The 14,854-nt window shown below is 46.8% G+C and overlaps 6 protein-coding genes across 6 annotated transcripts; 3 read left to right on the top strand and 3 right to left on the bottom strand.

Annotated features, from left to right (window-relative positions):
- The first annotated feature begins 30 nt into the window (after nucleotides 1-30).
- Nucleotides 31-2,064, top strand: POJ06DRAFT_259330 (uncharacterized protein). The gene is made up of 6 exons (XM_056188369.1): nucleotides 31-457; nucleotides 517-587; nucleotides 640-801; nucleotides 853-1,271; nucleotides 1,324-1,783; nucleotides 1,833-2,064. The coding sequence occupies exons 1-6, from the start codon at nucleotides 325-327 to the stop codon at nucleotides 1,938-1,940; spliced, it is 1,353 nt and encodes a 450-aa protein (XP_056041834.1). The 5' UTR covers nucleotides 31-324; the 3' UTR covers nucleotides 1,941-2,064.
- On the bottom strand, nucleotides 2,065-3,556 carry POJ06DRAFT_259327 (uncharacterized protein). Its single transcript, XM_056188368.1, has 4 exons — nucleotides 3,467-3,556; nucleotides 3,204-3,403; nucleotides 3,058-3,154; nucleotides 2,065-3,003 (listed from the first exon to the last, which is right to left on the bottom strand). The coding sequence occupies exons 1-4, from the start codon at nucleotides 3,520-3,522 to the stop codon at nucleotides 2,151-2,153; spliced, it is 1,206 nt and encodes a 401-aa protein (XP_056041833.1). The 5' UTR covers nucleotides 3,523-3,556; the 3' UTR covers nucleotides 2,065-2,150.
- A 140-nt stretch (nucleotides 3,557-3,696) lies between these two features.
- POJ06DRAFT_150501 (uncharacterized protein) lies at nucleotides 3,697-6,058 on the top strand. Its single transcript, XM_056184659.1, has 2 exons — nucleotides 3,697-4,458; nucleotides 4,509-6,058. The coding sequence occupies exons 1-2, from the start codon at nucleotides 3,802-3,804 to the stop codon at nucleotides 5,916-5,918; spliced, it is 2,067 nt and encodes a 688-aa protein (XP_056041832.1). The 5' UTR covers nucleotides 3,697-3,801; the 3' UTR covers nucleotides 5,919-6,058.
- Nucleotides 6,059-8,951, bottom strand: POJ06DRAFT_293159 (P-loop containing nucleoside triphosphate hydrolase protein; the record flags this gene model as incomplete). Its single annotated transcript, XM_056190416.1, has 6 exons — nucleotides 6,059-6,483; nucleotides 6,528-6,682; nucleotides 6,736-7,726; nucleotides 7,784-8,056; nucleotides 8,107-8,442; nucleotides 8,502-8,951. Coding segments are annotated over 6 exons (2,322 nt in total), but the record flags the coding sequence as incomplete, so codon positions are not given.
- A 797-nt stretch (nucleotides 8,952-9,748) lies between these two features.
- POJ06DRAFT_259324 (uncharacterized protein) lies at nucleotides 9,749-11,483 on the top strand. Its single transcript, XM_056188367.1, has 2 exons — nucleotides 9,749-10,638; nucleotides 10,692-11,483. Exons 1-2 carry the CDS (start codon nucleotides 9,940-9,942, stop codon nucleotides 11,034-11,036), a joined length of 1,044 nt encoding a protein of 347 aa, XP_056041830.1. The 5' UTR covers nucleotides 9,749-9,939; the 3' UTR covers nucleotides 11,037-11,483.
- Nucleotides 11,484-14,848, bottom strand: POJ06DRAFT_259320 (mediator complex, subunit Med16). The gene is made up of 10 exons (XM_056188366.1): nucleotides 14,476-14,848; nucleotides 14,050-14,413; nucleotides 13,864-13,998; nucleotides 13,698-13,809; nucleotides 13,048-13,644; nucleotides 12,882-12,992; nucleotides 12,422-12,820; nucleotides 12,262-12,372; nucleotides 11,954-12,202; nucleotides 11,484-11,899 (listed from the first exon to the last, which is right to left on the bottom strand). The coding sequence occupies exons 1-10, from the start codon at nucleotides 14,508-14,510 to the stop codon at nucleotides 11,490-11,492; spliced, it is 2,523 nt and encodes an 840-aa protein (XP_056041829.1). The 5' UTR covers nucleotides 14,511-14,848; the 3' UTR covers nucleotides 11,484-11,489.
- Nucleotides 14,849-14,854: the final 6 nt, after the last annotated feature.

Below are 14,854 nucleotides of genomic sequence, written 5' to 3'. Positions count from 1 at the left end.
AAAATGGTTGCTGAACATCTCTATTACCCACAGTAATGAACTCACAAGCTTAGATTTCTAGAACACACCTGACTCACTTTGCTCGGCAATTATAGAGGAGCACACTCGACTTCGAGAAACCTGCATTATTTCAGACAGCCGGGATATTTTCTATTAAGCAAGGTGCGTCGGACTCTCGAATTTCATTGGGATCTTGCCGCAACTGGCTGGATATTCAGCACGTTACATGATCTTCTCGTCCTTCACTACCAATTTCTCCATTGTCAGTATCCTACACTCCGGACGTTGCTAACATTGTATTAATTATCTAGGCATTCACCGAAAATGCTTGATATTCTACAGTTTCTCGAGGATAAAGGAGGCAACCCTGATGCTATTCGCAAGTCGCAAAAGGCTCGTGGTGCCTCCGTCGAGATTGTTGACGAGATTATCAACGAGTACAAGGAGTGGACGAAAAGTATGTTGGTTTGTATCTGTATTCATGGGGTGAGTTTTGAATTGCTGACCAGGGTGTAGTCCGCTTTGATCTTGATGAGATCAACAAGCTTCAGAACAGGGTTCAGAAGGAGATTGGGCTAAAGTACAAGGTGAGTCATGAAAGAAAAGTGGAAAATTGCGTTTTGCGCTGACAGCTTGTAGGCTAAGGAAGATGCGTCCGAGTTGTTGAAGCAGAAGGATGACCTTATAACCAAGAAAGCTGAGTTAGCTGCCAAAGAGACTGAAGCTGACTCACAGCTGCGGTTTAAGGTCAATCAAATCGGCAACATTGTGCACGAGTCAGTACCCGTCAGTCTGGATGAGGTGAGTAGAATTTTGCATAGTTATTAAGAGATGTGATTAACGCCGGTATAGGCCGACAATGAACTCATGCGGACATGGGTTCCTGAAGGAGTTACAGTGGAAAAGCGTGACTGCCTTTCTCACCATGAAGTTCTAACACGACTGGATGGTTACGACCCCGAACGAGGAGCCAAGATGTCGGGCCACCGAGGCTTCTTTTTGCGCAGCTACGGTGTGTTCCTCAACCAGGCTTTGATCAACTACGGACTCAGCTTCCTTGCTTCAAAAGGATACACTCCACTGCAAGCACCGGTAATGATGAATAAGGATGTCATGGCCAAGACTGCACAGCTCTCCCAGTTTGATGAAGAGCTGTACAAGGTTTTGGACGGGTCTGATGAGAAGTACTTGATTGCGACTTCCGAGCAGCCTATCTCGGCTTATCACTCTGATGAGTGGTTCGAGCAGCCTGCGGAGCAGCTTCCTAAGCGGCATGTGTGACAATGACAAGTATTACTTGGATGTACGCTAATTCTACTTTAGATATGCTGGTTACAGCTCATGCTTTCGTCGGGAAGCTGGCAGCCATGGAAAGGATGCCTGGGGTATCTTCCGTGTCCACGCTTTCGAGAAGATCGAGCAATTCGTCCTGACAGAGCCCGAGAAGTCATGGGAGGAGTTTGACAGGATGATCGGTTTGTCAGAGGACTTCTACAAGTCCCTCAAGCTCCCATACCGTGTCGTGGCCATCGTTTCCGGTGAGCTGAATAATGCCGCGGCGAAGAAGTACGATTTGGAGGCGTGGTTCCCGTTCCAGGGCGAATACAAAGAATTGGTCAGCTGTTCAAATTGTACGGATTACCAGTCGCGAAATCTGGAGATCAGGTGCGGCATCAAGAAACTTAATCAGCGCGAGAAAGTCTACGTTCACTGCCTTAACTCAACTCTCACTGCTACTGAACGTACACTGTGCTGCATTTTGGAGAACTATCAGACAGAGGATGTAAGTGCTTCCCTAGTTAAGTAAAACGCTGTGTCTCATTGTATATTAGGGTCTGAGGATTCCCGAAGTCTTACGGAAATGGATTCCTGGTGAGCCGGAATTCGTTCCATTCATCAAAGAGTTGCCAAAGAATACTACATCACAGAAGAAGAAGTAGACGCTATTGCTGATAAAATTTTGTTTGGTTGGTATATAGTTAGAGTATAAGATAGTTATGTTCCTGTTATACAGCCTGTTTTGTATTTGTATTCTTGTATTGTCACCCGAATTGAATAGAGCTAGCTCATTCTAACCAATCACAACCAATATTGCGCCTCATGATGCTAATGCACTTACATATTTTGACAATGCCTATAACTCTGAGAATTCACTCATCCATCTGTTTCTTCAAATGCTTTCTCACTGCTATCCAGGTTAGGCAGCTGCTCACCACATACACATCTTTGTCCCTCAGGGTGTCCAAAATGCTTTCTTGCTTTTGCCGCAACACCTTATCCTTAGTGCTCATGCCTTCGTCATACACATGAACGCCGTATGTATCTGCTTTTCGACTCCGCAAATACGAGTTGATCATACGAGTAAATGTCTCACAGCTTCGATCGCTCACATACTCGCTGTCACTAACAACTCGTCGTACGAATGCCCAAACCGATTCATGCGCGAGACTCACTGTTGTAGCAAACTGGATTACCTCCACGACTTTAGTTAACAGATACGTATCGTCTATTCTCTCTGTAGTGGCCCGATGCGAGTCATCTACGTATTTGAACAATACCCACTGGAAGAATGACCACGCCGAGCTATCACTCGCATGCGAGAAACACCACTTTTCAACCTTTCGTACGACAGACTCAAGGTACTTCCGCACAACGACAATGGAGTAATATCTAGCTGACGGTGAAGACAATAGAGACCCATATGTCTCGGCAAACAGCCATCGCGCATAAGCCCAGGCGTAGTAATTCATTGGATGGTGCTCTGCAGCGACCAGAACCGTTTGCAGCTCAGATTTGCACAAGTCTTCGACATATTTTGTGCGCTCTCTGTGATTTGACGTTCGAGTGAAATAATCTAGTTGGGCGGAAACGATGAACTTGTGGTAGTTCCATATCAGAGGCGATTTGGAATGTTTCTGGAGACGTGAGGACAATAAGACAGTTGTGAGGCGAAATTCTCGACATAATGATGCAGTTTCCAGACATCGAGTAATCAACCGCTTCCTGACAGCAGCGTTAATTCAGCAGACGGCCAATGGTGTGTATTCTGTGGCTTACCTCGCGTTTATTGCCGTCAGATTCTCACTGCCAATGAGAAGCAGTACCAACGATACCTGACTCACTTCCAATGTCTGTTCATCAGTCCAAGTCGATACTGCAGATTAGTTAACCATAATCCCCACAGAGAGGTACCAATAACTCACACTTGATCAATTCGTAAAACTTCGTCCGTGCATCCGCAAACGCCGTCATTAACACCCGTCTCGGAATGCCAACGATGTGCTCACCAGGCACCACAATAAGCGGGTAATAATTCTTGTCATAAACGCCACCGCCATCATTGTTCTCCATTATCATCGCTTCCATTTCTGGAGGAAGCGACTTTAGTATTTCCAGTTCTTTGCTACCGCCAATGTCAGTAAAGCCGTATGGCAAGCAGTGGACGTTCAGGCAATTGACAACGTACATGCGCGGATCAATCAATATGTCGTGCAATAAGCGACAATAGTGTTGACTGGACATTTTCAATCACAACTCCAGTAGCAGACGAGATCTATGACGGCAACATCTGTAGCCCCTGACTATGGTTTTCTGCAAAACAAAGTTCAGTTGCAGCTGACCTACAATCACGTGACTAACAAGAAATCCCTTACCCAGGTTATGGTGCTTGTTCTGTCAACCGCATAAAACCGAAGTCTCCATGGATCTCATCGATTCGGCACATTGGTTCGATCGCGTCGCGGTCATTACCTGTTCCAACCAACCTGAACTGCGAACAGTATTACACAGTCTGGAAGAATAATGTCGTCCCACGGCCAAACTCCACAACTTCCTGATCCGCCGAAGCGCAAGAGGGGAAGGCCGCCAAAGAATCCTGCGGCCGCCATTCCTTCTCCGGCGCCTGAGGACGTGGAGCTAAAGCAAGAGGACGTGAGCGACCTGACGTCTGAGAGTGTTACTATCGAGCCACAAGTGCTTGTCGAAGAGGATAACGAGAAGGGAACCACAAGTGAAGAGAAGAAAGATGGTGGAAATGATGAAGAAGAGGAAACTGCACAAGCATCTGCCGACGACGACGATGAGGACGAGGATGAAGAGGAGGAGGAGGAAGATGACGATGACGAAGACGCAGAAATCGAAGAGGACGAAGATGACGAAGATGAATACGAGGGTAGCGCTCGCAAATCATCTCGACGCAATTTGATCAGAGTTGCGGGTAGGAAAAAGGAGGACGACGAGGACGATAAAGGTGGAGAAGACAAGCGGGTAAAGCGAGGTCGGCCGCCTACCGTGGACAAGCCTCACGAGAGCAGAATCAAAATCATAATGAGAGCTCTGCGCAAAGCCAAGACTGCGATGCGATTTTTGTATCTGCCGTTTGAACGACTTCCTGACAAAGGGCAGTATCCGGAATACTATAGAGAGATTAAGGATCCAATTGCTCTAGATATGATCAGAGTATGATTTTTCTGCCTCTTCTTTCTTCCCATCATGCTAATTGACTACAGAAAAAAATAAAGAGACGACTGTATCCGGACGTGGAATCGTTTCTGCAAGACCTGCGATTGATGTTCGACAATGCAAAAGAGTTCAATTCTCCAAACTCGATTCTTTACAAAGATACTGTGACGTTACAGAAGCTTGTCAACAGCGTTGCAGCTGAGGAAATGAGCAAGCCAGATAGTACCTTCCAAGATCCAGAGTCTAGCTCCTTGAAGCACGCTCGAATACCTCTTGACGGAATTGAACACAATGGAGAGTACTATCGGGTCGGTGACTGGGTCCATATTAGCAGCTTGAACGATCCCAAGCGACCAACAATTGGACAGATCTTCCGGACATGGCAAGCCCCAGACGGACGCAAGTGGATTAACGCTTGTTGGTATTATAGACCCGAGCAGACTGTACATAGATATGATAAATACTTCTATGAGAACGAGGTTGTCAAGTCCGGACAATATCGAGATCATCTAATTGATGAGGTTCTCGAAAAGTGCTTTGTCATGTTTTTCACCAAGTACCAACGCGGACGGCCTGTCGGCTTTGAGGATAAAGCCGTATATTGTTGTGAAAGTCGGTATAACGAAAATGAGAAGACATTCAACAAGATCCGCACATGGAAGGCTTGTATTCCGGACGAAGTACGCTCTACAGACTATGAAATGGTATTATTCGAAAAGCCACAGCCGCTGAGAAAAGTTCCATCGCCTATTAAGCATTTGCTTCCGCCAGACGCCAAGGATGACGACCCTGTTCCAGAGCCTAAGGTGGGAGCTGAGAATGCTCCACCTATCATCGGTGCCGTCTATAAAAGACCCCCAGATCCAAGTGCTAAAGAGCCATCGCCAAGTCCAGATCCCCCTGCACCAGCTCCGCCGTCGAACACTGCACCTTCCTCCGATGTGAATTCGCCTTTTATACGCAATTCGTCTGTTCCACGATCATCAGTGGAAAGGACATTGTCGTCAAACAAGCAGATACCTCGTCCCGAGCTCGGTCGGTTCACCTCCGGAATGTCGACTCCGGGTACCCCAACTCCGCCGAGCATGAACTACAACTACAATCCTCCGATGACTCCGCTAGGGTACGGCAGTCCTGGTCAAATGGCTCCTATGAACAGACCTATGATGTATAATCCGCCACCACCCCCGAGCACGTTCACGCTTCCGGACTACATAACCGACAGAATTCCACCAGAGACAGCCGAATTATATCAAAAAGATGATAACGGAAAGCTTCTGTGGTTCAGCGTACCACCAGTAGATAGTTCTCAAGTGGGGGTGGAAACTGCATCTAACGGTAAAGGAATACTTGGCCACTCAGTTGAATTCTTGTCCAGACGGAAAGAGATTGCGGAGAAGCGCGAGCGAAGAGCTGAAGAGAGAGAGCAATTGTTTTCGAAAAAGGCTAAATCATAAGGGACAGCAGTGTACACTTTATTAACGTCTCGAGCGATTTGAATGACTCTGAAATGGTCTCGATGTATAATATATGTATCAGGCAATCAGAATAACCAAAGAATAATGTAGATTTGTACAATAACTTCGACATAGAACGCCATATAATACAATCCTTAACAACATCATAGTTGGGTCCGGCTATTGTAGACCTGTAAATAGAGTTACTGAAAGCCATGCACCATAAAACACAATGTCAGTAACCGCACAAAGCACCCACTGGTAGGCAGCGAGCATCGGAATGCATCCATCGATATTGCATGATAGCATTGTCGTAGTAAGTCCTGATACGATATACGTTTACGAAGTTGCATACCTAGAACTCTCTAAGAGCAAGTGCAGTATCAAGTCATATAAGAGAAACTACAAGTTGATACTATACTTCTCCTTTATGTGTAACTCGTATCAATTAAACAACGGTATATCGTCCACTGGTCCGATTTTCCGATTCTGCTGCGGCGACGGTGCCTTCAGCCAGAAATCGTTTCAGTTCGTGCATGGCGCTTGATACGTCAACTTCGGTCTGCTTGGAAGTTAGAATTGTTCTCTAATGCCGAACAAGGAACATACCTGGCCCTCAACAAGAATATACAACTTCGGTTCTCCATTTGGTGGTGGAACTTTGCCTGAAGGATAAAATGTGCCCTTAGTAGTGATGGAAGTTCCGGTAGATTCAAGAACCTTAGCAATATTCGTCCGATTTGTAACCGCCCAGCGCGCTTTTTCTATTCCAAGTGGTCAGCAATTTGTCTCCGCTCTATGTGGAAGAGATACTTACGAGGAAAGTCGTTAATGACCAGTGTCGCATGGAACTCGCCAGCATCAGGACCCTTATTGTCAGGAGCAGCACCAGCCTTGGTGCCACTGGTCTTTAGCTTACTATCAATCTGAGATGATGCAAGCCTTGCGCGCTCTAGGGCACTTGTCAGCGCTGCCGAAGATCTGCTCTCAGCTGCAGGAGCTCGTCTTGACACAATGACAGGCTCCGCAAGTGCAGACGATGCCGCTGCATCCATAACTTCCTCTTCCTCCTCGTCCTCGTCGACGACCTCAGCCGCTGGTTCTTCATCTTCACCATATGCCTTGCGCTCGAGTCTTCTAGCGACATCACGAGCTGCATCAAGCTTGTCCAGACCCTTGCCACCAAAACCTGATGTCTGCCTCTCTTTGCCTGCCTTCACTTTCTCCATAAACGCATCGGCAAGCTGTTTCACTGGCTCTGGAACAACCTGCTGGCTGAATTTCAATGCCTTTGCAATATCGACTGCCTCGCGATCCTGTTGAGGCGTTATAAATGTAACAGCGGTACCAAGGTTACCCGCACGTCCAGTCCTACCAACTCGATGAATATAGTCTTCCATGTGGTTTGGACAATCGTAATTGACCACCAATTTCAACTGTTTAACGTCAAGACCTCGAGCAGCAACTGACGTAGCGACCAATATTGGTACTACACCGTTTTTGAAATCAATAATTGTCGAGTCTCTGTCAAGCTGATCTTTACCACCATGAATGGACATGCAAGGATAACCTCTAGCCATCAGAAGCTTTAGTAGGTGATCGGCTCCTTCTTGTCTTTCAACAAAAATCAGAGTACGAGCATCTTCATCATTGTTGTACATATCGCCAAGTAGTTCAAGGACACGAACAAATTTGGTGTCTTCCGGGCGAACTTCGACGATCTGTGTAATTTCTGGGGCGACAACACTCCTGGCACCGACAACAATCTCGACGGGCTTTGTTAACACCTTTCGAGCCAGTGCTTCCATCTAATCGCGCATCAGTAATCTGCGTAGTGCGGTGCTCAAGTGATAAAGAATACGTACTTGTTTCGGGAACGTTGCTGAGAATAAGACAGTCTGTCTATCCGGTCGAATATTTCCAATGATCTTCATTACTTGAGGTTCGAACCCCATGTCAAACATGCGGTCTGCCTCATCCAGGGTCAGGTAAGTCACACGTTTCAGGTTCGTGACTCTACCAGAGTTCGCTGAGAGAAGATCAATGATTCGACCAGGAGTCCCAACAAGAATTTCAGCACCTCGCTTCAGTTCCGCAATCTGATCTTTGATTGGAGACCCACCGTATGCACAAACAGCCTAGTGATTTTAGTAGCTGAAAAAGAAAGGATATCTAATTAATCACGTACCCTCAATTCAAGGGCCTTGAGAAATGGCTTGCACTCTCTGTGAATCTGCACTGCCAGCTCGCGGGTCGGCGTCATAATGAGACCAATTGGACCTTCACCATTTTCCAGCCTCCGTTGATCTTTGATGTGTCTGAACATTGGTAACAAGAAAGCAATAGTTTTACCACTTCCCGTCTTAGCAACACCAATGACATCGCGGCCAGACATAATGGCTGGGATAGCTTGCGCCTGGATCGAGGTTGGCTTGTCATAGTTTAACTTGCGGATAATATCCATTGTTTGAGCCGGAATACCAAACTGGCTCCATTTCTGGACTGGCTTAGGGCAATTAACACCCTGTAAGCGGTTAGTTAAAACTCGCCCCAGCGTGTAGACAGGAGAAAAAATAAACATACGCGAATTTTTATACCATCCAGCTCGAGACGTATCTCATCGACTTCTTCTTCGGTCAGATCTGCAAGTTCCGCAGGTTCCACATAGAACTGCTTCCGGAACGGTTCGTAGTTAATCTTTGCATGATTCACCGTCGGGATATCTTTCTTCTTCTTCGGCTTGCTTGCTAGGGCCAGCATATCATCTGGGTCAACATCTAATGCGTCGACTCGGGGATCGTCTTCTTCTTCGAATACATCGCCACGGTCAGCAGATTCCTCACGCACAGTATCACCAGCCTGCTCCACTAATGTTGACATGAACATATCCAAAGGATCGGCCTCTTCATTTTCTGCCGCTTCTGAATCACGTTTAGACTCTTTTGACTCATCTTTGTCGGACTCTTCGAGATCACTATCACCTCCAAAACTACCATTGTAACCTCCATTCTCTTTGCTCTCAAGTGATGTGTCTGCCGGCTCCCCGTCGACCATCGAGTTGTCGGCGGTGACATCTTCATCGGTACGTCTATCTTTCGACTCACGTTGGCGTTTACCATCTTGTGCATCATCGTATTCACCATATCTGTCGGTTGTTAGGTTACGGTCATGGTCGCGCTGCCGGTCACGATCTCGGTCAAGCGTGCGGTCTCTATCGCGATCAGGGTCGTGACCACGATACCTATCTCGGTCTCTATCGGAGTAGCGATCTCGTTCTCTATGGTCTCTTTCCTTGCCACGGTCTCGATCCCTGTCCCTCTCACTCACGCGATCTCTGTCTCTGTCGCGAGTCTTTTCGCTGTCTGCCACGCGATCCCTATCTCGTTCATAACCTTTTTCTCGAACCCTATCTCTATCTCTATTTCTGTCTCTATCCCTTCGGTCTCGTCTGTAGTCGTCTCTGTGAAATCTCTCCCTTTCTCTGTCTCGGTCTAGAGCTCTGTCTCTGTCTCTGTCTCTGTCTCGGTGACGCCGGTCGTATTCATAATCGTCGTCGTCATAGTTCCTTCTCTTTAGTCGGGCAGAAGATGAGGAGTATGAGTCAGTCATATTCTATGAAGTCAATTGACTATGATAATAAAGAGAATCAGACCACAGATTCAACAGAAATTCTCTACCGCCAACACCCGCAAGTAAAGTGCTGTCTGGGGACTTGTGCCAGAAATGTCGAGTGTTCATAGGATTGACGCTGTCCGCGTATCTTTCAGCACGGAACGCGTATGTCCTCATAGTCAGTTGCCTTTATGCATTTGTTTACCAACACGGAACACCATCCAGCCACTTCCGCTGTGCTTACCGCGATCTGCGATCACTCGTGTGACTGACGTCCACGACGGCATCGATCAATCGCTCACCATCACGAACGACAGTCTCAGTGTGGCCAAGGATCACTTTCGTCGCATTTCGCACAACTGGCACTAAGATTAATAGTCCAAAACAGCGCAGGAACTTGAAATCAGTGATGATGTTGCGGGTCACCTGGCAAGTCGCGAGAGCCAGTCTCCGCATCGCTGCTGTGCAGCAGCAGGCGCCAATCGCTCAGAAATTGCGGCCTCTAATATCACCATCCAGAATGAGTATTTATAATGGAAATCTGATGTCCCGTGGTATAGCTACGGGTATGGCGGCTGAGGCTCCTAAGATAAAGGAGGAACCAGTTACTGCGAGCAAGTCAACGGCAAAAGCCCAAAGGTCTACTAAAACCACGAAGAAGTCCACCAGGATGACGGCTGCTCAGAAAGAGAAAGCTGCTATAGCTAAAGAGCAGAAGAAAACAAGGGCTGCTCAACGCGCTGCTGAGGCGAAGGCCAAAGCTAAGGCTAAGGCTCAGGCTAAACACGAACGATTGATCGCTCGGAAGAAGGCAGCTGCTGAAAAGAAGAAAGAAGCTAGGGAGAAAGCGAAGGACAAAGCGAAAGTACGGCTTCTGAAGGAGAGGGAAAGGAAGAAAGTGGAGAAGGAGAGGGCAGGCGCTCGTGCAGAAAAACAACGTCTTGCCGCTCTCAGGCGGCCTTTGGTTAAAAGACCGAAATCTACGTGGCAGATTTTTCTGCAAGAATTCATGTCTAAACGGAAAGTTGAACATGGACCAACAAGCCTGCCGGAATCGGCTCGGTTGGCTAAGGCCGAGTTCGTTGCTTTGCCTCAGTCTGAACTGGACGTAAGTGGCCTTTAATATGTCAGATTTGGTTTGGATATTAACACCATCGCTAGCGTTTGCAAGGATTGCGAGATGCCGACAAGGCTCGGTATGAGCAGGATGTCGAGAAGTTGTTGGAGACACGAGGTGTGGAGGGAATTATGGAAGAGAACAAGAGAGTTAGATCTCTGAAGAAAGTTAGAGGCTCCGGACGAAGTTTCTACGTGCGACTTCCTGGTTTGCCAAAGAGACCTGGAAACGCTTATGGATTCTTCTTAAAAGATGCTAGCACATTATTCCCGGAAGCAAAGAGCATGCCGATTACCGAGCGAGCCCGGTTCCTTGGACAGCGCTTCCGTGCGCTCTCTGTGGATGATAGAAGAGTACGGTCACTGTCTAGCGCTTTCTGCCCAATGTGACATAACTAATGAATGAACAGAAATACGACGATTCAGCTAGACGGGCACTTGGTCAATATGCGGACGACAAAAAGAAATACTTCGCCGAAGTCAAGGAGAAGCATCAGTCGGACGTTACGGCGAGCCCATAAGCGAGATCGTTTAGCCTCCCGGATTTTACTTATTTTTGTCACAGTGCGTCTAAGATTATTTCTTTTCGGCTGTAGGATTTATACAAAGTAGGGGTCAAATTGTCTGATTGTACAGCAGACAAAAGCTGACAATGGTTGGGGGTTAGAATTGGTGTGAGCAGGTCTTATCGATGGTTGGGTGCCTGGTTTCGAACGCCATGGCATTGTACATTATACCTTGTATTATTTCCTTTTAATATTTAACTCATCTCCAAGATGTATCCAAATTCGACTATATTTCTGCGTCACTCATGCTATCTTACATGTCTTATTTACATAGAAGTTACTTCAACAGACTAGGATCCGAACATCTCACCCATGAACTGCCGCAAATACAGTTCCTTTGAAACGCCACCGTCCACATACTTGGAAACTTGTTATAAGATTTAGTTGAGTCTTCAATGGCCGCAACTGACCCGCAACGTACGCAACGCCTCCATGCCGGTCTGTCATCGACTTTCATAATTTGTTTCCGCAGCCCATCTATCTCGACTCCCTCAGCCTCTTCAACATGATACTTCTCCTCTAACCCCAGCCACTTGGTTGGATAGAAATATAGAGTCGGGATATCGATGTCAGGTTTAATCCGCTGAAGATAGACAGCGCGGATCCTGTGAACCACGGAATGTAGCTCGACCGGAATCCTCGCATTGAAAAATAATGATTGCTCCATCCCTAATCGCTCGACTGGGTCTATACACAGCGTCAGCATCACCCCGGTATCTCAGAAAAAGAATCGCTCGTTACCCTGAAAGTTAGTTCTCATGAAGTTATCGACATCATTAACCAGTTTCTCAAACGTTCCAACTTGAACAGGACCAGCCTTGAGTATCTCGTCTAGCTGCTGATAGGCTAGTCTCGTAAACGGATCGCTGTCACCTTTACTGTTGTTCCGTGCAATCAGTTGCTCGAGACCTCTTAATCCACGCAGCGTGTACCTGATTAGGAGACGGGGAACGGCTCCCAGGAGCATTATGAGTGGCAAAGACAGAGAGTCTGAAACCCGGTCAGCACGGCAAACTATATGATTATACTGCTCTCATTAGTGCAATTACCTGGTTTTAGGAATTTATCCGGGTTTCGGCCCAGTTCGAACAAGTCCTTGTTTAAATATGCTAAAAAATCGATACACCATCGTGCGAGCCCAAGAAACGTCATAACGGTGTCTGTTCAATCTATTAGCACCTGCACTATTATTATACATGGCGCGCGTACCTCCTTTGACCTCTCCCTCGCCAACTCCGGGCTGTTTCTGATGTGTAGCTTTCAAAGTGAAGGTCAACGCAAACGAAAACAACCGTAGATTAATCGACGCCCAAGCCATCATACCGGCAGGATTCCGTCGCCAGCCAGAGAGGGTTCCCAACGAAGCTTGCAAGCACAGCAATTTTTGCAGAGACGGAAGAACCAAGAACTTGTCGGCCTGTACATCTTTAGAAAGATCTAGTGAGAAGCCGATGGCACGATGTGTCTGCTTCATAACTGCTTCCTGAAATTCAGCCGGGCGGGAGAGGGACTCGACACTTGCTATGAGTACTATATCGTCGCATGTCATCGTACTATAACAAGCAATTGTGTGACGTAACGCTATTGCTGCGGCGATCGGTGCCGATGCTGTAGTATGTTGCTGATCAAAATAATGTCGCGTACAACAAAATCCAGGACGTCCACTTACCGTCATTATCTTCAACCTTCAAGATCGGTCTCATATAATATAGTTTGAGTTCTGCAGCTGTATTGAGAAGCACGAACGCAACCATATTCGGAGAAATGCAAATCTCGAGCGCTGACAGAAAAATCAGTAGGAACTCACGATAAGATAGTAACGTCAGATTTCTAACCTGGCTCGGCACTTGGAAATCCAAATCCTGCATCGAAGAGATTAAGTACGCTTTGCGGGTTAAACTTGGACATCGTTTCGGCAAAAGTCAGTCGTTGTCGCATCTCCACTGACCCATCGGCGTATGTGCAGCATATTATATTATCAGCATAAAGCGAACTCAATCCTATCAGTCTCCTGTTTAAGTCGTGGTAATCTTGAAATTGAACGATATCTGTCGGATCATCAGGCAGTGGATTCCTTCTCAGGCCAAGCGCATGAAAGTTGCTATGTAACATAATCGGCAATGTGACAACTTCTATTTTCTGTATTGTGCTTCCCTTCTCCGAGGAATGCACAGCGTAGACACCTAATCTAGATTCGGGATGATTTGTCGGCGAGAAGACTTCCAAGTGGGTCAGCTCTCCATGACTATAGTTCGGACAGTATATTTCGTTTGAGTATATCCTTTTGACTTGTATGGTCGCCCAGTCGGAGTCTTGTTTGGATTGCTGCATATTTCCGCCGCCCGTGGCTAAGACATTCCAATGTATGGATACCCTGAACAATTTCAGGATATGACGTGCAGCAGAGTATACAGCAAGAACGAGTGTATTATCTAAGAAAGTCAGCATCGTGACAGACAGTCTCCAATCTTTGAGCAAAGCGTACCTCGATCAGACCCGAATGACGCCAGATTATAGTTGTCTTCTGGAAACAAATCTGTTTCTAAATCCTGAACAACCTCCTGATACCGTACGTCTAGCTGATACCAAAATTTTAGCTGAGGAAAGTATTAGAATGGGGTTCCGCATCTCATGGTATCTATGAACGTCACCTTCCCACTTCGCGTAACTCCAATGCAAGCTTGCTTATTGGCATGTGGGTGCCATGGGCCAAACGGGCTCACTTTATGAATACCGTAGTGAAACTGCTTATCACCCTGTCGAGTGGCAGGATTATTAAGCAATACCTACCAGAGATCTATTAGCATTTACGCATAAATGCATCACAGATACAATACCGGTTTGTTCATGTTTAGCCACCTGAACCCAACAATGCCCGCTGCAATCCCGTCTACAGATGAAGGAGATTGATATACGCATGTTAAATGGTTTAGGAGCCCGTTGTGGAAGAATATCGACACCCGTCCATTGGCATCAATGCATGCGAGCTCCACACCGAAGAAACTCCAACTTAAGTGCACGATCTGCGCATTACCGTGTATTCTGTGGACATCCTCCAAGAGCTGTGGTTTTGCTATGTCCCAGTGCTCGCCATCGGTGCAGTGAATGTAGGAAGTATAAACTTTCGAAGCTCGAGCGGGATCATCTGCAGCTGGTTTTGGTGCGAATGCTATCAATCCCACCTTGGACCAGGCAACGGTACTATTTGTTGAGAGTTAGACTCCACTAATGTAAATAACCACTAATTGCCAGATTGCAAGTACCTTAGAGAATTGTTCAATTTATTCTGTATCGTCATCTTTATCACTGGATCTATCTGAATCTAGTTGCACATATTCCTTGTGGAATAGTCAAGGTGCCAAAACTTAAATAATACCACAACTGCAATGGAAAATCGGCTGACGCTGACCAGTAGTAGTAATTGATAGCAGCTAGTTAAACGCGCTAGCGAATGGCACGTATCGGATGTTGCGTACGGGGTCGACAGACCTCGTGTGCTCGGATATGTGTAACCCCTCCCACGCGGTCTCCGTGATCCTGGTCCTGGCTTTGGCGGTGAACCCTGGAAAGTCCCAACTAGGTAATACCATGATTTTTCAGCGTCTGCGGGTTTAACTGCAACGGTAACTACACAATTGGGAC

The sequence above is a fragment of the Lipomyces tetrasporus genome (genome assembly GCF_029532465.1).
Source record: "Lipomyces tetrasporus strain NRRL Y-64009 chromosome Unknown POJ06scaffold_9, whole genome shotgun sequence".
NCBI lineage: Eukaryota > Fungi > Ascomycota > Lipomycetes > Lipomycetales > Lipomycetaceae > Lipomyces > Lipomyces tetrasporus.
The sequence above is the reverse complement of the archived record's forward strand: the minus strand, read 5'-3'. Positions and strand labels throughout refer to the sequence as shown.